The sequence below is a fragment of the Diceros bicornis genome, chromosome 19, assembly GCF_020826845.1.
Source record: "Diceros bicornis minor isolate mBicDic1 chromosome 19, mDicBic1.mat.cur, whole genome shotgun sequence".
Lineage (NCBI taxonomy): Eukaryota > Metazoa > Chordata > Mammalia > Perissodactyla > Rhinocerotidae > Diceros > Diceros bicornis.
The window spans coordinates 10,844,829-10,872,700 of NC_080758.1; the positions used below are offsets into that span (position 1 = coordinate 10,844,829).

The 27,872-nt window shown below is 49.8% G+C and overlaps 1 protein-coding gene across 2 annotated transcripts in view; it reads left to right on the forward strand.

Moving 5' to 3' along the window:
• NFATC2 (nuclear factor of activated T cells 2) overlaps positions 1-27,872 on the forward strand; it is a 144,386-nt gene that overhangs the window by 64,469 nt on the left and 52,045 nt on the right. For both annotated transcript variants that reach the window (XM_058562461.1, XM_058562462.1), the window contains exons 4-6: positions 1,290-1,492; positions 2,443-2,615; positions 17,327-17,467. In XM_058562461.1, coding sequence (XP_058418444.1) covers positions 1,290-1,492; positions 2,443-2,615; positions 17,327-17,467 — 517 coding nt within the window. The remainder of the gene's footprint in view (positions 1-1,289; positions 1,493-2,442; positions 2,616-17,326; positions 17,468-27,872) is intronic.

Consider the following 27,872-nt stretch of genomic DNA (forward strand, 5'->3'; position numbering starts at 1 on the left):
ATACTCCTCGTAAGCCTATTGATGGAGCTAATTATTTGTTATTCCATTTGTTTTACTAAACATTTTTGTGCATGTCTCCTGCATGCACAGTATTTCTCCTAGGGTACATACTGAGAAATGGAATTGCTGGGTCATATGGAATATGTATTTTTAATTTAATAGCTGCGACTCCAATACTCTTTAAAATGGTTACACCAATGTGTGTTTCTGTCAGCTGCCTGAGAGTGCTTGTTTCCCCACAGTCTCCCAAACACTTGATATTCTCAGATATCTACATGCCTGCCAGTCTGACGGGTGAAAAATGGTTATCTCGTGGTTGTTAGATTTGCATTTTCCTGTTTATAAGTCAAATTGAACGTCTTTTCTATGCTAATGGCTATTTGTTTTTCTGTGAATTACCTGTTCAAATCTCTTGCCCATTTTTCTGTTGGATAGTTATATTAATTCATTCAGCAAACATGTACTAGAATGCCTACCATGTGCCAAGCATTATTCTAGGTGCTAGGGATTTTGTGGCAAGTTAAATAAACAGACATCCCTACTCTCAAAGGGGATAGTCTAGTTGTAGGAGAAAGAGCTAAGCAAAAAAGAATTGAGAAAATATTTAGTATGTTATATGGCATAAAAAGAAGGAAAAGGAGAGAGGGAGAGCCACTGGGGATGGGACTCAATTTTAAATAGGATGGCCAGGAATCTTGTTCTTATTCACTTGTACACATTCTTTATATATTCTAGGTACTAATCCTTTGCCTGTTATATGTTGCGCATATTTTCTTCCAGTCATTAATTTCCTTTGGACTTAGATGATGGTACTTTTGCCTTGCTCTCTCTTTTTTTTAAATTACAAAATCTAACTTGTTAAGTGGAATATATTCATGTAAAAAGTGAAAGTTCATTCTTCTGATCTTCCCGTTGTCAAGAGTTCTGGTTTGTCTTTTCACATTATTTTCTATCCTCACTACGTGCAACACTTCCTTCCCCAACCCCTAACCAGCAATTAATCATAGTTTCTGGCTGTTTCTCAGTAATTGCAATTCTGATTTACCAAATTCTTTCTCATGGCTACTTAATATTCCATTTTAGAGAAGATCCGTGTAATTATCTAAGCAGTCCCCTCTGGCTGGACATCAAGCTTGCATCCAGTTCTCTGTTCCTCCAGACGCTGCAGCAATCCCGTGCTCTTACCACTGCCCATGAGTTTCCTGATCTTTTCTGTTTGTTGGTCTCCAGCCACCATACCCTGCATGTTAATGTTGCTGTAATATTTTTATTTGTTTTCTGCCCCCCAGCTCCACGGCTACATGGAAAACAAGCCCCTGGGACTTCAGATCTTCATTGGGACAGCCGACGAGCGGATTCTTAAGCCCCATGCCTTCTATCAGGTGCACCGGATCACAGGAAAAACCGTCACCACCACCAGCTATGAGAAGATCGTGGGCAATACCAAAGTCCTGGAGATCCCCCTGGAGCCGAAAAACAACATGAGGGCGACGTAAGGGCTGGGGCTGAGGGTGGTGGGTCTTTATGGGGAGGAGAGTGGGGCCAAGGGGCAGGGATTTGGGACAGGGGACTCTATGGGGTTGGAGGAAGCAGCCATGGATGGTGGTTCCCATTGTGTGGTGGACCCATAGAGATTTCTGTTTTAAAAGTTCTAGACCTAAATATTTTTCACGTGTATTAGACACAAGAATACTCATGCATCTTTGGATTTGGTTGTTTGGGATAAGGTTAAATTTATTTACATTTAAAAAATTTATTTGACCTAAAGAAACTCACAAAGCTAATATGCATATGGCTAAAATTTGGGAAACATTGCACCCATGTATTTGAGTTTAAACAACTTTATATTAGAAAATAATCTCAAACTTACTGAAGAACTGCGAGAATCATACAAAGAACTCCTGTATACTGTTTACTCAGATTTACCAATTGTTAACATTTTCCACATTCACTCTTATCACTCTTTCTCACCCTCTCTCCGTTTTCTCCTGAACCATTTGAGAGTTAGTTGCAGACATCAAGGCTGTTACGTTTAAATATTTCATCACGCATTTCCTAAGAATAAGGTTGCTCTTATATTTCTAAGTGACTTATCAAATTCAAGATATTTAATATTGATACCCTACTGTTATCTATTGAATAATCCATAATCAATTTTTGCCAGTTGTGTATTTGAGTTTTTCGGATACTTCTAAGAGTACAAAAGTTGGCATGAGAAATCTCCCTGGGGAAGTAACTTCCACTGGGGAATGTCTCTACTTTGTAAGTGTTTCATCCCCGTCTTGGATAAATTCCTGGCTGAAATATTTATCAGTGCATTGCAATTACCCCCGTCGGGGGCTGCAGAGTTATTTTGTTTAACTGACTAGGATGGTTTCGTGGGTGATCTTTTCTGCTCACTAAGGTGATCAGTTAGAAATGGGGGTTTCAACCTTCCGGCAGCATCGACTGTGCTGGGATCCTGAAGCTCAGAAATGCCGACATTGAGCTGCGGAAAGGCGAGACGGACATCGGAAGGAAGAACACGCGGGTGAGGCTGGTCTTCCGGGTGCACATTGCAGAGTCCAGCGGAAGGATCGTCTCCTTGCAGACTGCGTCCAACCCCATCGAGTGCTGTAAGTGGGGCTCTGGGCAGGGTCGGTCGTGGGAAAGTACCCCGGGCAGTGTACCTGGGCCAGGTACCCAGCAAGAATACACAGGACCCGCAAGGATCCACAGTGGGCCCAAGATGACCAAAGGGGCCCGACAGAGCACATTTAAGGATTCTCTCTACTTCCATTTACTTGTGGAGGGTTTTGAGGCCTCTCAAGAGATTGAAAAATAATACGGCTGATGCGTAGCCTACAGCTTTGTTTAGAAGATTCGAAGTGTATGAATGTTCTGGTCTTAGAAAGGGTAGATGCAGTTGGACAGAGTTCGTTGTACGTAGTGCCCTCTTCTTTTCCTCCTCTTCTTTCGGTAGAGTAACAACAGTATCACAGTGGCTCTCGCTTATTGAGTGTGACTCCATGGGTCATGGTGCTCTGCACTCAGCATGCAGGGCTCCTTGGATATTCCCAGCAATCCTTGGGAATAGCTGGTGTCATGATGCCCATTTTACAGGAGAGGAGGGAGAGAGATGAGGGGTTGGGTAACTTGTCCGTACAGCCATCAGGGGCAGGGCTAGGATTCTAACAGGAGCTTTGGCAGGCAGGGGCCATGCTCCCCTGTCACCCTCAGCTCATTTTCACATGTTTACTGAGAATCTGCTCGGTGTCCAGTGCTGTGCTGGGGATCTGCAGATGAGTCAGACTTTTTCTCTGTCCTCAATGAGTTTACAGTCTGGTGGAGACAAAGATACCCAAACAAACATGCAGAAGATTGTCAGAATCCAGTACACAGTGGCCAAGATCCACCATCTGGAAGGGCTCTGAGCAGAGAGCTGCCTCAACTCTATCAGGCTTCAAAAGAACCAGCTGCTTGGAGCTCATTCTCAGGCACTTTTTGCAAGTTTTGTTGTTGGTTTTTGCAATTAGATGTGACAAAGCTTATTGTCTGCTCAGTTTTTGAGAGTTTAGGTATCATTTTTAAAAGCATAAAGAAGAAAAAAGTGAACATTGTTTCAGAAACAAAAAGTGGTTGTTATTTTTCGGTGTCTTTCTTCTAAGAATATTTTTGTGTTATAGTCATGTTTCAAATTCAATTATGTTTCAGGAATTTTTTTTTTTTGCTTTTTACCAGACATTTTACCGTAACTAGGTGTCACAAAATCAATTGCTTACAGAGGCCAGGAGGTCGAGGAAATGAGTGAAGTGGGTTGAGTGGGCAGCAGTAGGGAGTGGTGGAGACTGGGGACCAGGATGGCACATTTCCCACCTAAATGGGCTGCTGCGACTCATCTCCAGCTAGGATTTCCATGTGGGAATGCAGAATCGGTGTGGCCAAATCTTCTGATTTTTTTAAGATAAACCAAAAATCTCCTGATTTTCAAAAAGCAGCAACATATTCAAAATACTCTGTGAATCAGACAAAATCTGCATATGGCTTCAATTAATCAGGGGTAGTCTTAATCAGACACTAATGAGTAAAGGGAAAACATGAATATTTTATGCAGAAAGGGTTGAGGAAGACTGATCCTCGGGATTCCAAGCCAGCAAGAAGAGAGAGTGGACCCTCTTTGGGAGAAAAGCCAGAACTTGGTCTTGGTTGGTCTTGGGACACGGACAAAGGAGCCCTCTGGTTTCTTCCAGCCATGCAGACGGGGCTGAATGTGGTGTTCAGTTTCTGCTCTGCTGTGAGAAGAGAAAGACCCAACAGCAGACAACGAGGGAAAACAAGTGTTGAGAAGCATGTCATCACAGGAACATTGGAATTCCCCTCTTCTACCCAGCAGACCCCACCCCTGTCCCCCGAGGGCTAGTCGTGGTGGCTGCCTCACCCTGGCCTTGGTTCTGAACTTCTCAAAATGTTTAGGGAAGGAAACTCAGGCTCTTCCTCAGTGATGTGGGGGATTTTGAGAAGATAAGGTCTCCCCTTTCTGGCAGGTGACTCACTCTCCAGGATGGGGCTGTGGTTTGTTACAAAGTGGGGAGCAGGAGGCCTCCAGAGGGACCATACACAGAAGCCCACATCCCTCTCCAACTCTGGGTCCCTTAAGTCAACTATCTCATGTTGATCTAAGACTTTAAGGATCGTCACTGAACCACGTGCACCTCCAGCAAGATGTTCAAGGCGTTATAAAGTTGTTTGAGCCTTGAACATAGGGTTTTTTCTTTTCTTTTAAAATAGCGTTAGGCTGATTCAACTACCTGGTTTTGACAGATAAGGAAACTAAGATTTCCTGGTAAAGTGATTCACTCATTTTTACTTGGTAGGTAGCAGAGCCAGATTCTCCAACTTGCTAGTTCTGTGAAATACCTTCTTTTGGTTTCTGTAACATCACCCTTTCTGCAGTACCAAACTGAGCTACCAACTGGCCACCTTCCGTCTCACCCAGAATCTTCTGTCATTTTTATTTCCTTCTTTGTTCTGGTTTCCTAGACCAGTGCCTGGTCATTCCATAAATATTTATGGACTAATTGACTTACCGTATGATCTTTAGGGAGATAGTCAACAAATATTTATTGACAATTAGTCCACAACATGTATTGACACAGTATGTGTACAATAAATATTTATTGCCTAATTGACCTAGTGTATACCCTTTGGGGAGGGCGACTTGCTAAGAAAAACACTCAATGGGCTGGTATTTATTTGCAAGGCTAATTTATTGACTTTGGAGGTGCCTTTTAGTAACTGTCTTAGGGATCAAGGGGAAGTTCTCAGATTCTAGTAGGAAAAACTTGAACAAACCACTGGAGGCCACTCTTTGGAAAGGGGACTTATTTGCTAGAAATGCAGATTCCTTGTGTTTATTTAGAGACCCGCGTGTCAGTCAAATCTCACCTTTGCACAGACGGGTGTCCCGTCTGTCTGTAGTCTTCTGTCTCCACTGGATCTTCAGTGTTGCCAAGGAGATGCTTTTAGCCCTCCTGCTTGTTCTCAGCAGAGCCGCTTTCGAACCTTCTCCTGTCTTCTAAGCTCTGGGTGCCGCCCCCACCCCCTTCCCACTCCAGGCAGATAATGGCGCCTCCCACGTCTCCGAGAACATGGGAGAGGTCAGAAGGAAACACCCTCGTCTTCCCCAACAACAAACCTACTCAGGGTTGCAGCTGCAGGTCTTTCCTCATCTGGTCCCTTCGAAATGAGACGGTTCTCCTTTGTCCCCTGGGCTCTTCAGTGTCCCCAGCTTCAACGCCAGGTTCCCTCTGGTGGCTGAGCCTTCGCTTCCCTCCGCTATGAGTTTCCTAGGGCAGGCATCACCAATCGCCACCAACTGGGACCCTTAACACAGCAGAATTCATTCTCTCTGAGATCTGGAGGCCAGAAGGCTGAAATCCGGGTGTGGGCAGGACTGGTTCCTCCTGGAGGCGCTGAGGGGAAGCTGTTCCAGCCTTCTCTCCTAGCTTCTGGTGGTGGCCGGCAAGGCTTGGCTTGTGGACACATCACTCCAGCCTCTGCCTCCACGTTCATGCGGCCTTCTTCTCTGTGTCCTTTTCTGTCTCTCACAAGGACACTCTCATTGGATTTAGGGCCCTCTCTAATCCAGGATGATTTCATCCATCCCTACCTTGCTTACATCCTCAAAGACTCTATTTCCAACTGAAGTCACATCCGAGGTTCTGGGTGGACGGGAAATTTTGGCAGGGGCTCTATTCAACCCCCTACGCCCCCTCAGCTGTGTTTCTTGACTTCCTTCTCCTCTCAGCTGCTCAATTCCCAAATCCATTGGGATCTTTCTCAGACTTCCAGGCTGTCGCCTGTGCTGTCACCTCCGTCCAGAACACGGATTCTCAAACTTGGCTGCACGTTGGGATCGCTTGGGGAGTTATAAAAAAAAACGATGCCTGAGTCCCAGCCCGGAAACCGTGATTCAGGTGGTCTGTGGTGCAGTCTGGGCCGGGAGACTGTCAGAGGCCCTGGTGATTCTGACGTGTGGCCAAGTTTGAGACCCACTGACTTCGCCTCCCTGCCACCCTTTCAATCAGTCAATTAATTCCTCCTTATCCAAGGCCCCTGTTTAGACAACCCCTTGGGGAGGAAGCTTGCCCTGATCCCAGAGGGTGCGGGATCTTTGTGCTCTGACAACCAATTTACTTGTCAATCTCTCTCACGTAAGGGCAGGGACCCGTGAGTGTCGGCCAGGGCCTGGCCCATAGCAACTGTCTCTAGAATGTTTGTTGAACAAAAATGAAAGAACGAAAACAAGCATCTTCCAGGCTGCCCGGTGGAAGAGAGAGGCCTCGATGAGACAGCGGGGAGATGTCCAGAGTGCAGACGCCTTGTCCCCCATGAGAACCTTCCCGTGGGGTTTCTCCTGCCCCACAGAGGGGCCTCTCCGTTCATGGAGTTTCAGAAAATACCGAAAGCAATTTTCCACCCAGCCCTGCCCGCTCAGAGCACAGAATGTCAATTCACTTTGCTCGTTTTGCAGAAATTGGGGGGTGGCTATAGGGTGTGGACTACAAAATGGATTTTCTCACATGCTCTTTTCAATCTCTCCCTTTTTGTGACATAAATATGTTTTACTGAAGTATAATTGAGATACGATAAATCGCACAGGCTGTAACTCTTCAGTTCAGTGATTTTTGACAATTGTGTGTACGGCGTAACCACCTCTCAGAACAAGATACAGAGCGTTTCCTTCACTCCTGAAAGTTCCCCCAGGAGCTGACCCCTTTAGTCAGCGCCTCCACCCCAGCCCCACACACACGGGCAACCGCTGTTCTGATCTCTATCACCATAGATTAGCTTTCCCTGTTCTAGAACTTTGTATAATGGAATGAGACAGTGTGTACTCTTGTGTGTCTGGCTGTTTTTACTCAGCACGATGTTTTTGCGATCCGTGGCTGTCATCGCGTGATTCGGTAGTTCATTCCTTTTTATTGCTGAATGGTATTCAATTGTATGGATATAACAATTGTTTATTTACCATTGATAGACATTTGGGTTGTTTCTGGGGTTTGGGTATTCTGGATAAGGCTGTTATGAACATTCTTGTTCAAGGCCCTTTGTGGACAAATGCTTTCATTTCTCTCGGGTAAATTCCTGAGAATGGAATTGCTGGGTCCTTGGGAAAGTGTATGTTTCAGTTTATACATTTTCGATCTGTCCAAGAGTGGATGAGAGTTCCACTTGCTCCACGACCTCACCAATGTTTGGTTTTGTTGGTTTTTTTAGTTGCAGACATTTTAGTGAGTGTAGGATGGTATCTCATTATGCAGAGTGCGTAATTTGCATGCTTTGCATAATTTGCATTTCCCTAATGACTAACGATGCTGGGCCCTGATTTGTGCCCTGGTTGACGATCGATATGTCTTCTTTGGTGAAGTGTCTGTTCAGAGCTTTTGCCCATATTCTATTGGGTTACTCATATTTTTATGGTTAATATGCAGTAGTTCTTTATGTATTCTGGGTATAAGTCCTTTGTCAGATAAATGTATTATGAATATTTTTCCCCAGTCTGTGGTTTACCTATTTATTTTCTCAATTGTGTCATATTATGAGCATCAATATTTTATTTTGATGAAATCTAATATCTCATTTTCTTTTCTTATGGGATTAGTGCTCTTTGCATTCCAAGGAATCTCTATCTGAAGGTAGCAAAGATTTTATGTTTTCTTCTAGAAGCTGTTTGATTTGGGCCTTTAGGTTTAGGGATATGACCCATCTCAGGTCAATTTTTGTGTATGGTGTGAGATAGGGTTGAGGTCCATCATTTTCCCTGTGGAAATTCAGTTGTTTCCTATGCCTTTTTCTGAAGCAAGAGCTTAGAAAGCCTGAGACTGCGTTCCCTCCCTGCCACCTTCCCTTTATCTTCTCCACTCCACTCTCCTGGGGCCGGCCTGGGAGAAGGGTGACCACGCAGCATTGCTTTATGAAAATCCTTAGAATTAGTGGGACCAGACTGCATATTGACTGCCCTTTGCTTCATGAATCAGAGAGGCTCCTGCTGTCCACCTGCCCCTGACAGAGCCACAATGACCCACATGATTCTCGTGGGTTTCTTAACGTTCGTTTTTTCAATTAAAAATATATTTGGAGTGCATTATATACTGTTTTAGGCCTTGGGGATACAGCAGTGAACAAAAGAAGTCCTGGCCCTCACGGAGATCACGTTCTAGTGGGGAAAACCCACAATAAGCAAATAGGCAAAGACATCATTTGAAGCAGAGCTAAGTGTCATGATGAAAATGACGAGGACTCTGTGTTGGTGACTGGGGGGTGAGAGAGCAGCAACTTAGTCGTGCTAATCAGGGAAGACTGCCCTTCCTTAACATGGTGGCATGTTAACCTGGACCTGAGTGATGAGGGACCATGGCCCAGCTGGAGGGCAGAGCAAGTGCAAAGGCCCTGAGGCAGGGATAAGCTTGGGGTTTTCAGGGAACAGAAAGGCAGCCTGTGAGGCTGTGTGGAGTGAAGAGGGGTAGGGAGAGGGGTAGAAGGTGAGGTCTGAGAGGAAGCTGGAGACTTTGGATTTTATTCTAAGTGAAATGTGAAGCCTTGAGTACTAAGTAAGGGACTGACATGATGTGATTTATATTTTAAAACTCATTTAGCACAGAGCCTGGCACATAGTAGATACTAATAAACACTGAAAGACCAAATGAAGGGAGAAAGGGGGAAAAGAGGGGCAGAGCAGGGAAAGGTAAAGGAAAATGAGCGATTTTCCATCACCCACAGTATGTCAAGCACTTTCTATATTGCTGCTGAATCATCATAAGAACATCATGACTTGGTGTCTGTTCCCATTTTACAGATGGGGAAACTGAAGCACAGAGAAGTTAGATAAATTGCCTGTGGTCACACAGCCAGTCAGGGGCCAAGCCAGCTGTGACATCCACGTCCTGCTGGATCTCAGGACACCAAGGCTGAGCTACATCACGAGTGACAGATTAATTTGGGCCAGAACCCCAAAGGGTGACATCATCTCGTGTAAACCAGAGACCAGCTCAGTGACCCTCTGAGGGCTGTGGGCGCCCTCCCACCACACAGCAATAGATCGTCTCCCTCGAGATCCTGTAGCAGTGAATCTTGGGTGAAATTCAGACATTGGGCAAAGAGCAGGCAGGCCAGGCCTTTGTCAGCCCCTGCTCTCCAAGGCGGCTTTTAAGCAGTGACCACGAAGCCACATTTCAGGGACATCAGAAACCTACATGAGGGGGAGAGGCTGTTTAGGGTGGTGGCTAGGAGTACGGGCCTGGGTTCAAACCCTGCCTCTGCTACTTGCTAGCTGTTTAGTCCTGGGAAGTCACTTAACTGTCTGCACCTCGGTTTCCTCATCTGTAAAATGGGGATAGAAATAGCACCTATCTCATCACGGTAGAATAACCCCAGTTCCTCTCTTGTGGGGTGTCTCATCCTTTCTCACTTACAGCCCTCCCCGTGCTCTGCAGAGCAGACTTTCCAGACCTCTGGCTGCCACTCTGTCACTGCTGAGAGACCACAGCCTAGGTGGCCGTGGGCATGTGTGGGAGTTTAGCAAGCACTAATCGTGTCAGGTGAGCTGGCAGCCAGCCGCACGCCCTCCTGCTGAGAGCGAGCCTAGATGGTTATCTGGCTGGTGCAGCGGGCGGCAGGGCGGTGACTGCTGGAGGGTTGGGTTTTAGGGGGAGCCCAGGATTGGGGTGGCTTCTCCGCTGATTGATATGGTTACCTGCCCATACGGTTATGGCCCTTCGCTGAGCTAATTATGCAGGGGCGGGAAGGCAAAAGGACCCTCTATTGAAGATCTTTGGTGTGCCCCCAGCTGTCACATGTATTAGCTCATTTCCATCCTCATCACGGCCTCAGAAGAGTCGTCTTAAAGATTCGCTCAGTTCACTCATTCGGAAATATTTATTGAGCACTGACATGTTTGAGGCGCGAAAGGCTGCCCCTCAGAGCTTATATTCTAGTGGGTTGGGGTTCCGAAGGGCTAAGTGATTTGCTGCAGTCACAGTTGGCAAGGAAGGGGCAGAGCTGGGGGTTGAAGCCGCGTCCTTTTCTCTGGCCAGGCTGCCTGGGGCCCCCCGTGACCAGGGAGCTCGTCCGTCGAAGGGGAGTCATGGAGCCGTCAGGAAGGGTCTTGTGAGATATATGGGGATATTCTGAAGGGGCCACCTATTTGTACACTGGAAGGTATAGTAATCATCTGATCAGGAGGGGAAACACTAGGTCTTCCTCTGGGCCCGGTCCCGTGTGGATTGGATGAGATGAGATACACCGGTCCTGCAGGGCGGCTGTTACTGCTCCATTTTCCGTTTGAGGAAGCTGAGGTCCCCTGAGGTCCGGAGCACGAGGTGGTCTCATGCACTGCAGACCCCGTGCATTTGCAGCACACGGCACCCCACACCCGTGGCACGAATGTTGACAGGTCCCTCACAGAGGTGAACCCCACACTCAGGGAGAATTGGGTTCCTCTGTTCCACCCTCCTACTTCCCAGGGAAGACCCGGGAATGGCCAGGGCAGGGGGCTGAGGGGCCTAGGGGCTAGTCTGCTGGTCCTGCTCATGGCCCCTCCCAGGCGAGGCCTGAGTCAGCACCACATTCTGGGCCAAGCCAGGCTCCGCTGGGCCAGGCTCACAGCCAAGGACGGGGCCTGATGTAGAGACAAGAAGGGAGTGCTCGGCCAGGGCCAGGATGAGATGGAGGGGAGGACCCTCCTTGCCTGGGCTGGCCGGTGGGGTCCCACTGGGTCCTTCTCCATTTTACTAAAATGGGGCCCTCGGGGTAGTGGAATCCCACAGTCTGGTTTCAAATTCTGCTTGTATGCCTTCCTTAGCTGGGAGTGCTCAGGCATCTTCCTTCTCCTCTGGAGACTCAGTGCCCTCAGCTCCAGAGTGGGAATAATTCCTGCTTCGTGGTCTCATGGAGTTTAGCAGTAAAAATAAACATGACTCACATTCATCCAGCCTGATGGGTTGCCCCACACTTCCCATGCCTTAGCTCATTTAATCTGCAGACAGCCCAGAGAGGTTGGTACTATGATTATTCCCGTTTTATAGATGAGAAAACAGAGGCACAGAGAGGTTGAGTGAGTTGCCCAAGGTCCCAAAGCTAGGATGTCACCGAGCTGGGCTTTGAGCTCGGGCAGTCACACGGCCGCATCCTGACTTTTACGCCTGATCCTAAATTGCCTCATCATGTGTGTTTTATAAAATAAACAGAAATGTATTAGGATGCGCCTGAATCCGAGGCACTCTCTATGGCAGCTGTAATTATTTGCTATTATTAGCAGAACCCACCCAGTCTGCACAAACGAATTGCCCTGACTGGCCTCTTCCGCCTCTCTCCTGAGGTCTCGGGTGGGTCGTAATTCTTGGCCATGCAGGCCTATGACAGGGTGAATTGCCGACGGTCAGGCAGTCGTGTCCCATTTGCAGGCCGACTGGGAGGTCCCCGCGCGGGTGTGCATTTCCCTCGTGGAGCCTTTTGCCGCTGTGGCTCTGCTCCCCTCCGCCGCTGTTGCTAGTGAGAGTCAACACTGGTTAAACCAACAGTACCCTGTTGATTCAGGGCTCATAAAACGCGGGAGCCCCGAGCCCCTTTATGCTGTGAGCCCCTTTATGATGTGCCAGAAGCCGGGGCAGGACGGAAGCCTGGGGAAGTCTCTCGGCGAGGGCCACCTCCAAGCTTAAGGTGGAGCAGAGGGTCTGGACCCCACCCACAGGCAAGGCCCTCAGTTGGCTTCACAGTGGCGGCCCCCGGGTTGATAGAACACAGCAGGGTGTGCAGTTTGGATGGTTGAATGATTGACAAGCTGAATGGGAGTCCATGGGGGCGGGTAGGGGTGGTGGCGCAGGCCTGGGAGGCCCAGGGGCTTCCGGAGAGCCCTCCCCTAGGTCCCGGACGGTGTCACCCCAATTAGCAGCCGCGGGTGTTGGAGGTTGCGTCAGAGAGAGAGGGAAGTGGACCCCAGGAGGGTAATTTTGCCTGCTGCTTGACTCGCCTCAGTTCCTCTTTCAGAGGCTAATTGGATTCGTGTGCTTTGCCCCTGGGCTCTCTGAGGATGCCGGGGCCGCCCCTGGAGGAGGTCCCCTTGTCCTCAGGTGGCCACGTAAGTGTGGAACTTGACTCTCAAACAAATGTGTGTAACAGGTCACCTGGAAAGATTGGTAAAATGCACATGTCCAGCCTCCGTCTAGGAGACGTGGGGGCAGTGGGTCTGGGGTGTGGCCTGGGCCTCTACATTTGTGTTAAGCTCTGCTCACAACTGGGTAGTTGGGCTGCAGGTGGCTTGGGAACCTCACTTTGAGAAACGCTGGCGATCGGGGTCAAGAGACCTGGGTTATGGTTCAGGATCCACCAAGAACAACAGTGACGAGAGCAGTAATGTGTGTAAACACGGGGACACGGTCAGCATATATTTGGTGAAATATCTAAGGTAAGACCACAGCACGTAGCCGGTGCCCAGCACGTGGAAACTGCTCGAGAAACCACAGCTTTTAGTGTTGTTAACCTTGCTGGCCGATACTTACTGAGCCAAACACACTTTTTCTGAATTCTCACCTTTAATTCTCATTATAACCCGTGAGATGACTCTGTTAACAGCCCCATTTTTCAGATGGGAAAAATGAGGTTTAGAGCTGGGAAGCCCCGTACGAGGATCACCTTGTGGCAGACTTGGGCCGGACCTGAGGTTGGTCCACACAACAGCCCTCGCCCCGGCAGGGGCTGCCCCTCACTGAAGCTGAGCTCTGAGCATGCTCTGAGCATCTGGTTTTCCATCTGTAAAACGGCAGTGATAGTGTCTTCCTTGATTATCCAGCAGGGCTGTAATTTAAAGCTTTAAGAAGATCACAAATGAGAAAACATTTTGAAAATGACTAAGCAAGCAAGCAAGAGTGGCATTTTGAAAGTTAACAAAAGTAAAGACCAGTTTCTTGAGTGGTTACCGTGTGCTAGGCACCGGCTAAGTGTTTTTGTCTTAGATATATATTTTTTAATTGTGGTAAAATATGCATAACATAAAATTTACCGTTTTAACCATTTTGAAGTGTACAGTTCAGTGGCATTAAGTACATTGGCAATGTTGTGCAACCACCACCACTATCTAGTTCCAGAATTTTTTCAGCAGCCCAAAAAGAAGCCTATCCCCCTCAGCAGTCACTCCCCAGACCCTGGCACCCACCAGTCTGTCTCTACGGAATTGCCTGTCCTGCACATGTCGTATAAATGGGATCACACAATATGTGGCCTTTTGTGTCTCGCTCCTTTCACTTAGCATAATGTTTTCAAAGTTCATCCATGTTGTAGCATGTGTCAGTAGTTCATTCTTTTTTGTGGCTGAATAATATTCCATTGTGTGGATATACCACATTCTCTTTATTCATCCATTGCTGGACATTTGGGTTGTTGACATTCGATGTTTTACCAAATGCACACTGACCACGTCCCCATGTTTGTCTACAGTATCTCTTGTACTGCTTGCAGCTGACCTATGAGGGCAGCTACTGTTAGGATTTTACAGAGGAGGCTTGTGTGACTCAGAGAGGTGAAGTGACTTCCCCAGGGTTACACAGCAGGGAGGCGGCAGAGGCAGGACTTGAAACCACAGCTTTCTGACCCCAGGCCCAAGCAGTAGTAGACGGGGAATTCTCCTGCGGCTCCCAGGGTCCTGCCTTATCCTGTCGTGACGGTATGGCAGGTCAGACCTGGTGTGGTCTGTTGGAATTGTTAAGGATTGTTTTTAAAAAAAAAATCTATGCTGGGGTCCTCCCCTTCAATGGTCCTCTGACTGTTGAAGTCAGAATATCTAGAAGAGTGGTTCTCAGCTAGGGCTGATTTTGGCTGCCTCCTTCCTGGGGGTACATCCAGCTCTGTCTAGAGGCATTTTGGTTTTCACACTATGGGAGAGGGGTGCTACTGGAATCTGGTGGGTAGAGGCCAGGGAGGCTGCTAAACATCCTGTAATACACAGGACACACCACAGCAAAGAAGGATCCAGCCGAAATGTTAGCAGTGCTGAGGCTGAGAGACCCTGCTCTAGAATTCGGGCCTGGGTGTCTTTGTTTTTTAAACTCTCCAGCTGATTCTGACATGCACCCAGGGCTAAGCAGTGCTTCTCAGACTTGCTAGTATGTGAGACTCCCCAGGATTCCTTGTTAAGCTGCAGATGTGGGTTCAGGAGGTCTGGGTGGGGCCCGAGGTTCTGCATTTCTAACAAGCTCCCAGCCGCACTTTGAGTTGCAAGGCTGGGGTCTGGATAAAAGCTTACGGGAAGCTGGACTGGCCTCTCGTTGTTGTCTTTCTTAAATTTTCGTCGAAAAAGATAGTTTTCCTTCAGGTAAGGAGACGGGGCGGGAGGTGCAGATTTGGCAAAGGGAGAATCAGTTAGTTACTTGAAACTGTGAGGCTTCGAAGGGAGAAGCAACGAGCTTGCTTCAGGAAAGAGGCGAGTTGTGTTTGCAGCCATGCACAGTGATTCACAGAGCAGCCATCCGGGCAGCCTCCCGCCCAGCGCCGAGAGCTCACGGCCACGTCCAGTCCCCGGCCTGGCTGGCTGTGAGCCCTTGGTCAGCTTGCCCAGTAGCGATGACTCAGGCTTTCCACCTGCAAAATGGGAGGGATGGCTCTTGCCACCTCCCCACCCATCCGAAAGCCCCCAGCTGCCCCCCAGACTCATCAAAGGCAGATCTTAAAAGCCGGAACCTGCTTCTCCAGGCGATGCGGCTGCTGTTTTCACTGCTAATAAATCTCCATTTGGAGCAGCTCAATTAGGAAGTCACACAAAAACTCCTCTACTGAAAGAAAGGAATAATAACCCAGCCCACGTGGGAGAAATTAGCAGCTTCTGCAGCGAGGCCTTTTGGCTGTAGACTCTTAAGTGGCAGCCCCTGGAACAGTGCTGGCTGGTCCCCGGGCACAGAGCGCGCCGGGCAGAGCCGGGGGTGGGGAACCGGCAGGGGACCGTCGCGAGTGGCTGGGCTGCACCCAGGGAGAAGTGTCTGGGAGCGCCTGGCTGGTCCGCAGCAGACTTCTTACACGTCGCCCAGTGTGCACGGCCGCTCCTGGTGGAGCCAGCTTCCACGAGGCTCCGGGGCAGACGCCGGGGTGCTCGGCCGCCTGGAGGCCCGGGCCGGCCGGGAGGGAAGGGTTAGGTTTGGCCCTCGGGCCTCTCGCAGTTGCTGCCTCTGCTCCCGGATGGGGAGGTCCGCAGGCCCCTGGCACGGAAAGGGCTGGCCCTCCGCCCAGTTCTCGGCTCCGGGAGGAAGGCCAGGGGCTCAGGCTGACTCACCGAGGGGAGGGCCGGCCTCTTGGGCCCACGCTGCCCAGGCTGCCCAGGCGAGGCCTGGGCAGATGGCTCCCGCGCTGCCTGGGGCCGTCCCTCCCCCTGCCCGGGGGCGGCGGCTGCAGAGGGTCTTCACTCTCTCCCGCGGGGGAGAATCGGTGGCTGGCTGCAGTGGCCGCGAGGTGGGCTCTGCAGCTGGACACACAGCTCTGGAGGGTTCAGATCTAAGCCTCACCACATACCCGTGGCCAAGTGGCGACCTGCCTTCTCTTAGCTTCAGTTTTCTTCCCAGACAAATGTGAATAATTTTAACACTTCCTTCCTCAGAAGGTTGCTGTGGGCATTCAAGTATATCGTGTGGTTAAGCCTGTTCCGTTCTTCCATTTTTCATTCATTGTAGTTATGGGTGAGGATAAAGATGATCTAGAGATATTGATAACGTGTCAAGATATATTGACACACCCATATCTGTCCCCATGCATCCATCCGTCCATCTGTCCATCTATCTCAAGTACCTCTCACTCAGTCCTGGGCGCTGTTTCCGGCCCTGGGTGTACAGCAGCACACAGAGCAACGCCCCCTCTCCCGGGGCTTACGTCCTAGTGAGGGGAGAGACAGAAGACAGACAACCCAACCCAGTAAAGCTTCCTCCAGTGCATCTGCAAGTGAAAAGTTCTTTGGAGAAACACAAAGCGGGGTAAAGAGAGGGAGACAGATAGACAGACAGACAGACAGATGGACAGGGGTTGGGTACCGCTGTTTGAACCACGAGGGGGGAGGGTAGAGGGGTGGGGATAAGAAAGCCTCTCTGAGGAGGTGACATCTGTGTAGAAACCTGCAAGAAGTGAGGAAGGGGAGCCATGGAGATAATTGGGGAAGAACCTTCCAAAAAAAGGAACTAGAAAGTGCAAACCTCAAAGATAGGAGTATGCTGAGTGTGTTTGAGAGATAGTGAGAACATTCTAGAAGTGTGGCCAGAGCAGAGTGAGCAAGGAGGAGTCTAGAAAATGAAGTCAGAGGGGTGATGGGGGCAGATCACGGATATCTTGAAGACCATGTTTAGGATTTAGAATTAATTCCAAAGCAAATACATCTAAACCCTTCAGGAACCAGGTCCTCAGATGTAGCCCGTGTGAGTGGCCAGGTGTTTGCTGACATCAAATGCGGGAGAGAGGATGCTCCAGCAAAGGGAGTCTCTTATGAAAAAGTTCATTTGCCCATCCTTTTATAAAACAATAAAGAACATATCAAATTCTCCTACACTTTCCTCCCTATAAAGAGAGCAGGTGTCTGTCCTTTGAGTCATGAAATGAAACGTGTTGTTAGAAGAAAATTAGCCCAAAGAACTCGGGCACTTTTACAAGAACACGACATTTGCAGAGTCACCGGTGTCAGGGGTGGGGGTCCCACATTGGCGATGCCAACAGGTGACAAAGGCAGGCAGAACGTGTGGTATCTTGCTGCTGTGAGATCAGAAAGCCTCCTTTGAGTGTTGGGCGCGGTCATGATGGTGACTTCTTTTTCTCTTGCCCCCAGCCCAGCGCTCCGCCCACGAGCTGCCCATGGTGGAGAGACAGGACGTCGACAGCTGCCTGGTCTACGGGGGCCAGCAGATGATCCTCACGGGACAGAACTTCACAGCCGAGTCCAAGGTCGTGTTCACCGAGAAGACCACAGGTCAGGGGCCTTCTGAGCTCTTTTCTTCTCACAGGCGCCTTACAAAGGCAACCGTCTTTTCTTCCAAACAGCACTGATTTGGGGGTAGATCCCACTGTGTGGGGTGTTATATTCTGTTCTTGTTACTCTCTGTGAGATGTGTCCCACGTCTCCAGTGGTTGTGACGTCGGCCCAGTTCACCATCGTGCGAACGTGCTGTACTGCGTGTTAGCCGATCCTCGGTTGTTTCATTGGATGTTAGATTGTTCCCCCGTCCCCAACTCTTTTTTTTTTTTAATTACTTTTTCACATAAAGAGCAAACTTTTCCAACTTTTGCTATTCTCAAGAAAGGAGGCCAAACAGCACGGTGATGAAGCACACATGCTCTGGCCCTGGATATCCTGAGTTCAAATCCTGCCTCTGCTACTTGTTTGCTCTGTGATCTTAGGCAAATTGCCTAACCTTTCTGTGCCTCCGTTTCCTTGTGGATAGAATGATAATAACAAGAGTTCTTACCCCAGAGGGTTGTCACGAAGGTTAATTGAGTTAATATATGTTGAGTAATTTAATAGCACCAGACATATTGTAAGCCAATAAACATTGGCTGCTTCTACTTTTATTATGAATAGTGCTGCAATTAGTCTTCTTATACTTTTATGATTATTTGATTAGTCTTCTTATATATGAATTGCTATGTGTATGTTTTTGGTTTATTTCGGGTTTATTCCTAGCAGGGGAATTGTGGATAGTCATTTTAAGGGCTTTAAATACATATCGCTAAATTCCCTTCAGAAATTTGCAAATTGAAACTTCCACCAATACCATGTCAGTAATGGTTTCACCCCATCCCAGAAGTGCCTGTTTTTCAATTAAAATATTTTCTGACCTGGTACTTCTTTTCACTTTGCACTCCTTTGCTGTGAGAGGTTTAATGTTGTGGTTTATTGGCCTTGTATATTCTTTCTTCCCTGCACTGTCTGTCAACGTGTTTTGCCAAAGAGAACATGGTAAAGAGAAGATGATCTGATGGAGGAAAAATATCAAGTCATGCCATTATTTGATAGTTATGGGTGCTGGACCTAGTTTTTTTCTCTAATGGGCACGATTTCAGTAGGTTAATGCAAAAGGGTGTTGATGTTTGTCTGTCTGTATATCGCCCTTAGGATGACCCAGAGGCTATAACAGGCAGCTTGTCCAGTTGTGGGGATTGTGCACTGCACAAGCACACCTCCTCTGGGGGCTGCCATTCAAACTGGATACATCTGTCTGTGTGTTATTGGGATGGGCTGGCTCTGTGACTGGGGCATGAAAACTGCTTTCTCCCACTTTGAAAGTGTGGTAGAAGGCAGAATTGATTTTAAAGAACTTTGATGAAGCTATTGAGGAAAAAAAAAAGAAAAAGGCATTAAGTAAGGCCATGGCCATGGGGGCTGGAGATGGACGGAAGGGTGTGGGAGTGGTTTGGAAGGCACGTGGTCGGTCGCCGTGGGTTTGCGGGGCTGTGGTGGGGTAGTGAGGGGTTAGGAAGGCAGACATCTAAATGCATGCAATGCATTCTATCGTATGGTTGTCCAGCACTTTATTTAACCAGTCCCCTTTTATTGGACATTAGGCTGGTCCAGCTTTGTGCTATTATGAGTAACTCAGTGAGGAACATCCTCTGCATTCCTTTTGTCAGCTAGGTAGGGACCCATGCTCTTGGGCCAGTGTGCCTGTGTTTACAACCCAGCTCCACTACTTTCTAGCTGTGTGACCTTGGGTAAGTTACTTAACCTCTCTGGGCAACAATGTCCTCATCTGTATAATGAGGATGATGACAGTCCTATCTCATAGGGTAGTCATGAGATTAAGAGTTCATACATGTTAAGTACTTATAAAATGCTTGGTGGATAGTAAGTGCTCGATATATGTTAGCTAATGCTATTTGTTACTGTTATTTCCTAGGGTTAAGGCCTGCGTGTGGGGTAGTGGATTCAAGGGGTGTGCATGTTTTTAAGCATTTTGATATATTTTGGGGGAGGCTTATTTTTCAGAAACCTGCAGATTGAAACTTCCAGCAGTACCATGTCAGTAATGGTTGAGTAAAATGCTCTCTATGGCAAGAATCTGCTAGGCTCTTGTGAGTCAGAGAGCAAACCAATGTGGCTGGAGTAGAGGCTGGTTAACACCAGAAAATGTTTTGATGAGCAGGCAGAGGCCAGAACAGAGACGTCTCCCAGGGTCAGGCAGAGAGACATGGCCTTCGTTTGCTCTGCACATGGGTGAGATACTAGGGAGTCATGGTGGGTTCTTGAGCAGGAGAGTGGCATGAAAATGTAAATGACCAAGTAAGCATTAGCCTCTCCAGCTTTGATGCATCCTCTGTACTGGGAAACCATCCTGCTGGCCTTCTGCTGACTTTCACAAGAAATGTATGGCTCTGAAGCACTTTACTGGCAGAGGGGAAGATGCTAATAATATATAGATGTCTTGTTATCCATGTCCAAGTTGGCAGTCTCCTTGGGGGGCTGATGGAACTGTGTTGGGAGGGCTTGGAGGCTGGGTCCTACCAAGTTCCTCGTGGAGTTAGGAGCCAGCCAGCTTTCAGCTGTCAAAGGAGCTCACGTCCTTGTGAAGGGCATCAAGGGCCCTTAATTAATTGATGCTCAAGGGCATCCGTTAAGTATTTGTTGAATGAATGAATGAATGAATGAATGGCACTTACTCTGTAGCTTTCCTTTTCTTGGTGTCAGAAGAAATTCCAGTTCACCCCTTGAAGGGAGGGTAACTCAGAGCCTGTTCCAGCTTTGAGAAGTTGTGTGTTGCTAAGAAGAGCAGGAAACAGCTTCCTCTGATCCCTCGCCGTCTGTGGGCGGGCCCTCTGCCGGCCACCTCCCACGTATTGTCTCATCTGGCCCGGCACCCGTGGCAGGCGGACGGCTGAGCCTGGGGGGTCAGGGACTCACCGGCAGATAGTACCCAGCGCTGTCCCGTGGCTGCCTCCCTGGGCCTCAGTCTCCCTCTCCGTAGAGCGAGATAGTAACAGTCCTTCCCCCGTAGCGTCCTGAGCCGGGTGCCGTGGTGCACGGGAAGCGCTCACTGAATGTGCGTTATTATTTCTATGGTCTCTCCCGCCTTGTCATTGCTCGGGCCATGTTTATTCGTCACCCAGTGCCCCGGGCACGGCCTGGGTGGGCAAACTTTGTGGGGGCCGTACGCTGCGGCAGTGACAAGCCCTAAGGTCAGACGGCCTGAGTTCGAAGCCGTGACCTGCCCTTAGTAGCTTTGTCATCCTGGGTAAATCCCTTCTCCTCTCTGAGCCAACGTTTCCTCTTTAGCGAAATACCGATGATTTACTTCTCTTGAGAGATGAGAAGATTAAGTGAGATCACACAGATCAGGCTCTTTGCATAGAGCCTGGCACATCATAGATGCTCATTCAATGTTGGCTTCTGTTATTATTATCATTATATTTAGGCTGTGGCAGGACAAAGATGAGTAAGATTTTATCTCATGGAGTAAGTAATAATAAACTTTGTGCTGGGCCACTTTTCCTAAGCACTTTATAGGTATTAACTAATCTGATTCCTCATGACAGCCTTACAAGATAGCTCCTATTCTCCCAATTTGACTGATGAGAGGCTGAGCACAGAGAGGTTAAGTAACTTGGTGAAGATCACACAGCTGGGAAATGGCAGGGCTGGGTGTGACCCCGCGCAGCCTGGCTCCAGAGTCTACAGCCTTGACTGCTCGCTGTTCTACTCTGAAGACGCTCAGAACCGGGTTAATTTGCCTGAAGACCCTTCAGCTGCCCTGAGTCACTGCCTTGAGCCGTTTTGGGGTGAGATAGACCCTTGAATTCTGCCGTGGGCCTCTGGGGTCGAGAGGATCCATTTCAAACCCTTTCCCGTCTAACTACAGAATCCTGGGTGATTGCGGCTCCTGGACTGATGCCAGCTGACGGGCAGGGGTATCTGAGAGCCCCTGGACCCCCAGAGAAGCGGTGGGCTTCCCCGGTAGGACGTCTGGCTCCGGGGGCTGTGACAGACGGGGGCTTCCTGCATTCGCAGGGAGCTGGTCCTGTTCTTCTGACCCCGGGAACTCGCCTCCCAGTCCGGGACCGCCTTCTGCAGGGGGAATCCCTGTTGCTCAACTTCTTTTTTCCAAAACGCATCTCCGTTCCCATCTCCATGGACAGCTTGGCCGGCGAGGGCGCTGCGGGGCGGGGTGGAGTGGAACAGTTGAAGTTTTCCAAGGAAGGGGAACCCCAGCTGGTTCTCACATTAAGGCAAGGTGACAGCCTCTCGGGCTAATCTTAGCCCCAAGTTGGGTCATCGGCACCGCCAACTGCAGCGTTCTTTTTATAGCCGTCGACTGAAATGGAACTGGCAGTTTCCACTCCAGCGGGATGACAAATTGGAGAACGGTGGAAAAACAGTAGGAGAGGGGCAGCGTGGTGTTTCTTAAGTTAGAAAAGCTCGGTGTTTTGGAAAATGGCATCTTATTTATAGCAGCAGTAATAATAACGATTATTATATTATTTTTGTTGCTATTTTTAATTATTTTCATGACTTCCAGGAGCCTGTGTGATCTGGCCTCTGCCCGTCTCTCTGATTTCGGCCTTTCTGACTTGTCCCCTTGCTCCCTTGGCTGTAGGGACACTGTCTTCATTCTGTCCCCCATCAGGCCGCGCTCGCTTCTGTCTCAGGATTTTTGCTTTCGCTGTTCCCTCTTAGAATGTTCTTCCACCATTTATTTTTATTTTTGTTTTTATTTTTTTTGCTGAGGAAGATTGGCCCTGAGCTAACATCTGTGCCCATCTTCCTCGATTTTATATGTGGGACACCGCCACAGCATGGCTTGATGAGTGGCGTGTAGGTCCGTGCCTGGGACCTGAACCCGAAAACCCCGGGCTGCCAAAGCAGAGCGTGCCAAACTTAACCACTGTGCCACCGGGCCGGCCCCACCATTTCTTTCTAAGTCTGCATCCTCCTTTTCCTTCCACTCTCAGCTCAGAGGTGACTTTCTCGACGAGCCACTCCTGGACCGTCCACTCAGGTGGTTCCTCCTCCCCCGCAGCCCTGTCCCCTCTGTCCCATGGCCCTGCTCTGTTTTTTTCTCAGTAGCACTTAGCACTTCTGAAATTATCTTGTCTATTTGTTTGCTCATTTATTATCTGATCTCCCTCGAAACCCTTAGTTCCTTGAGGGCGGGGACTTGGTATTTGCTGGTCTATCTGCAGCATTTAGAACAGTCCCTGGCACACAGTCGGTGCTCATACATGTTGTTGAATGGATGTGTCATCTCCTTTCATTGTCACACCGGCCTGAGAGGTGGGCGACATTATCCCCATTTTACAGGGAGGTCACTGAGGCTCCTAGAGGTCCAGTCACAGGCACCAGGTCAGCCCCCAGCCGGTGACAGCTGGAATCCCAAGCAGCATTTAGCATCAACTCCCGAGTGATCTCTCTAGTCACGTCCAAGAGGACAGAGGGAAACCAAACAGAACCATCAGGATCTTGCCTATCGACCATTCTCAGTCGTTGCTGAAAAGCCTTCATAGAGTCTCTGAAATGTAAAAAATGTGTAACCTTCCAGGCGAAGTTCACACCGGGAAGTCCAGGCTGTTCCTGACTTCAGCCCGTCACCCTGGCCCCTGGCCACCCAGGCCTCAGGCGGAGTCGGGGGTCCCAGCAAAACATTGCAAAACAGGAAAAAATCTAAGGACACAAAAATAAAAGTGATGTGGCAGCGGAAACGGGGTTGCCATGGCTCCGAGAGACTCGCCGAGCCTGGGTGGGATCCAATGTTTTGGAAGGTTCCTCCACATGACACAGGGTTTTGGAATTTTTCAGCTGGTAAATCTTTCTTAATTCAGGCCCCCGGCCCTGGCCAAGGAGCTCCCTGGCTCTGTGCGTCCCGCGGGGGCGTAGGTTGGAAACTTGCCTGCATCGGATTACTCAGCTTTGAAACTTAAATTGTTTGAAGAGCATTTGTGTTTTGTTTTGTTGGATGGTTTTCTTGGAACAGGGCGATGGCAGAGGCTCCCATCACCTGTTGAGAGGGCAAATTGATTTTTTAGAAAGGAGGCGTGGGTGGTGGAATTCCCTCTCCCACTGAGTCATCGCATCCTAATGTGAGTCATTTTATTGCTTGGAGGTTCCCAAAGGTTGTATTTTGAGCTTTGTTTAATAAATATAAATGCATATGCTTAAAATAATTTTTTTTGCTAAATTAAGTATTTTTCCATGAATTAGTATCCTGGAAAAGTTGGAACCATCTTCGAGAAGGCACCTCCTCCTCCCACCTGTTTTTCTCCGTGGGTTTGGTGCTGCCTGGTGTGGCGTTTTCTCAAACAATGGCCCTGGTATGGGACTCTCTCTAGCCTGGGCTTCCCTCTGGGAAAGGTCAGACTCCAGGCTGGGCTGGGGCATGACTAAGGCTCTGCAGACCTTTGCCCTCGGTGACTCACGACCACAGTGTCATCGGGCCCCCTGGGCTGGAGCCCACCATTTACACACAGCTGGCTTTCCTCCGAAGACAGAGGCCAGGCTCCGCTCTGAAGCCCCCCTGGAGATAGAGAAAATGGTCCCATTTTCAGAGAGCCCGAAATATTTGCCCAAACTTCGATCCCCTTGCATATAAATAAGAACAGACTTCTGAGTGAAAAAAGGCTGCAGTTCATTCTGTTTGGATGCCTTTGAAAGAGGACACAGAGAAGTGAGTTTTCTAATTCACTCAGGCCCTAGTGTTTCCACCATCAGAAATTGTTCTTGGTGTCAGCAGGCCTTTGTGTAATTTGCAATTAGCAGGCTGGAATTCCCACCCCCTGCCGCCCCCAAGACAATCATAATATCTTTTATTAATTAACTGTCTGACACCCCTTTCTATTATTTTTTCTATAGTTTTTGGTTGCATAAGCAGGCTGGATTTTGGATCATCTGACAGATTTGACTTGAAGCCTGGATAGGCCTTGTATTTTGTGCTTTGGAACTCAGTTTCCCCATCTCTAAAATGGGCTTGGTGGGATTTTAGCGATGAAGGGGATCAAGGATCTGGACGTGTCGGCACATAGTAGGTGCTCAGAAGATTCACCTGACCCTCCGTGTGCCCCTGGGAGCGCCGTTGACTTAACACGGAGTCAGGAAGGCAGGGCCGTGTTGCTGTCTTGTCTGGGAGAAGAGTCCTTCAGGCGCAGGTGACTCTCCCCCCTCCTCTCACCCCCGAGCCCTCAGACTTCTGCTGTCACAGCCTATGGAGCTGGAGGGACTTGACTAATGGCCCCGGCCCTGCGCCCATCTGACAGATGGGAAAGCCGACTCACACAGCAAGGTGACAGAGCTCGTTAGTGGAGGGCCAGGTCTGAAACCCCCGTTTCCCGGTTCCCAGAGCGCCTGGCTGTGTGAAGCTGGCGTGGCACACCTATAGATGACCACTCGTCACCGAGAAGAGGTGCGCCTGACGTGGGCGACAGATGTAAAATGACCAAGCCACGCTCTTCTAGCCTCGCTCTGCTCACTCTGCCCCAGGCTTCCGTAGTCATCCCCAGCTATTTACTGAACACCTACTGTGCGCAGCTGCTGTGCCAGGCCCTGCGGACGCGAGACAGACGAGGTCCCTGCCCTCAGGGGGTGGACAGTCTCACGCTTGTTTATGCAGGCCACTTTGAGAGGGAAAGTGCCGTGATGATGGTGAAACCACGTCACGGGAGCGAGAGCTAGGGGTCTGGAGGGAGGGGGAGAAACATAGGACACTCAGTTAAATTTGAATTTCAGACAAACAACGAATTTCTTTAGTATGAGTGTGTCCCATGCAGAGAGTTTGGGACCTACTTGTAGTAAAAAAGTATTCATTTGTTTCCTGAAATTCAGATTTAACTGGAGGTCTTGTATTTTTATTTGTTAAATCTGGCAACCCTGGAGAGAGCAGTCAGGGAGGGCTTCCCTGAGGAGGTGGCTTTGAGCAGAGCCCTGAAGGAGAGAAAGAGGGAGCTGAGTGCATGGTTGGAAGAGTGTCTCAGGCGGAGGGAACCACCCAGGAGCGCAGCCTCAGCCTGGGGGTGGGCTTGGGACCTTTGAGGAACTGAAGGCATGCCCAGGAGGCTGGTGCAGCCTGAGAGGTGGAGGGTGCGACACCAGCCAAGCCTGGAGAGGTCTCTGCGGGGTGGTCAGATCGTGCCGTGTCCTGTAGGCCCTGCGAGGAGTTTGGATTTTATTCCAAAAGCAACGAGTAGCTGTCGGAGGCTTTGAAGCAGGGGTAACATGGTCTAATTTATGTTGTAAAGATTGTTCTCACAGTCTGGCTGGAGAATGGACTTGGGGGGGGGGGGTAGGTGGACGCTGGGAGGTGAGTGGGCAGACACTGCAGTTGTCCAGGTGGGGACGGAGGGGTGAGCCCACCAAGGAGGTGGCGGGGCAGGAGGAGAGAGGGGAGGGGTTGGAATCAGGCCCTTCCTCCCCAGCTCTCAGTAGCTGCACGTGGGCAGTGGTGCCATTCGGGAGGGTGAAGTCCTAAGCTAAGGCCGCGTCTGCTCGGCTCCTGAAGCCGGCGCCCCCAGGGAGCACGCGTTCTCCTGCTAGCCGTAAAGAGCAGACTGCAGTGACTTCAGCCGTCTTCGTCTAGCTAATCCTCCAAGCAGAGCCAGCACTGGGAAGCATCACGCACGGTTTGCTAACACAGACTGACACCGTGATTTCCTCCACGTTTGCCTCGAGCCCGGTGGCACGCTCGGAGCCCCGGTGAGGACGGATCGGCTCTCCCCGTCTGAGAGCTCGCTCGTCAATCCTGCGCCTGCTGACATGGCCCCCAGCTCTCGGGCTGGCTGCTGAGACTCCAGCTCAGACCCAGCGCCAGCCCTGCTGCCTCCCGACACTTTGTTCTGCCGTAGGGCGCAAGAGCTGCCTGCAGAGAGAGGCCAGCACACCAGCTCAAGCGTGGGGGCCATCAGTCCACAAACGCGCGGGTGATGGAGTTCCGCTCTTCCAGCGCTGCGGTCAAGTGGAGATGAGGGCTACAGTGTTAGCTGAGCCATGCACGCCCCCCACCCCAGTTTTTTTCTTGCAGAATCTTGCTAAGTCTTCTCTAGACCCAACCCCTTTGCCCAAAGAAGTTGGCTCTTTTCTCTTCCCCTCTGAGTAAGACTTGGAAGGGCGCTTCTCGTGCTGGCTGCCAGTCCCCGTTAATTTAGGACGGAGGAAGTTTGCCCAAACATCTGCTTCAAGAGACCGAAGTCCTTTATTTCATCCCCGCTCAGAGCAGTAGAAGTGTGCGTGGGCCTCTTGGGCCTCTTCTGGTCTGGGTAGGTTTTCCCAGAGGCGCAGGCCTGGGGTGCGGGTCCGGAGGTGGATCAGATAGAACTCAGGCTGAGTTGCTGTGGTTGTGTTTGTTTCCTTGTCTGCACCTTGTCTGTTTCCTTGTTTTCCTTGTCTGCACGGCTCCTTCTTCATCAGTCAGTTCCCAAAAATGAGTCTTCAGTAAGGGCTGGGTGACTTCTCTTTGTGGGGTCTTTGTGCCGGAGAGGCCTGGAGAGGTCATACATTTCCTGAGCTCTGGCTGTGGGCCAAGCACTGGGGAATCCTGAGTCAGTTTGTTTATTCCACCCGTGTTTATTGAGCGCCTGTATGTGCCAGACACGTGGTGCTGGGGATAAAGCAGAGAACAAGACAGGTGCGTGGACCTGCCCTCAGGGAGCTCACAGCCCAGCGGCGGAGAGAGAAAGAGAAAACCAATAGGCAGGAAAAATGATGTCAGAGAGTGGGTGGTAGGAGCAGAAAATGACAGAGGGTGGGGACAGGTCAGGGGACGTCCCTGAGCTGAGCCTGAGGGTGGGAGGGAACTGGTCCTGGCGGGGTGTGGAGAGCAGCAAGCATGGTTGTTGGAGGGACGGAGAAGGTCAGTGTGGCTGGGGCAGAGTCAGGGGGTGGGAAGCAGGCAGGGTCCCACCCCAGTGGAGCTGAGGAAACGTGCGTCCGTCTGCTCGAGCTCCGGTGGGACCTGGGGCCCTGCTTCCTCATCGGGGGGCCCTTGAGGGCAGGAAGGCACGTGTGTGGTTCCTGTCATGGTCCAAACAGCCTGTGCCGGGCCTCTGTGCAGTAGGAGCTTACTCAGGCTGGTGGGCCGTGCCCGGCCTCTGTCTAGGATCGTGGCCGCAGAGGGCTCCTGGGAGACAGGCAAGTCAACAGGCAGTTGCAATATACCTATTCATTAAGAGAAAAACTTTATTTTAAAAAACACTACAAATGCACACGAATTACAGTCACCATAGTTCTGCCGTATTTCTGGAATCATGTGACAGAAGACGTGAAGGTCCCTTGTCCTCCATCCAGTCCTGACCACGGGGGTGTGACAGTGGGGCTCGCTGGGGCACAGGTCCCCTACGTTTAAGCTGACATACTTATAGACTCACAAGGTGGCATTGTGCTGCACAGACTGGTCTGCGGTGCTTAA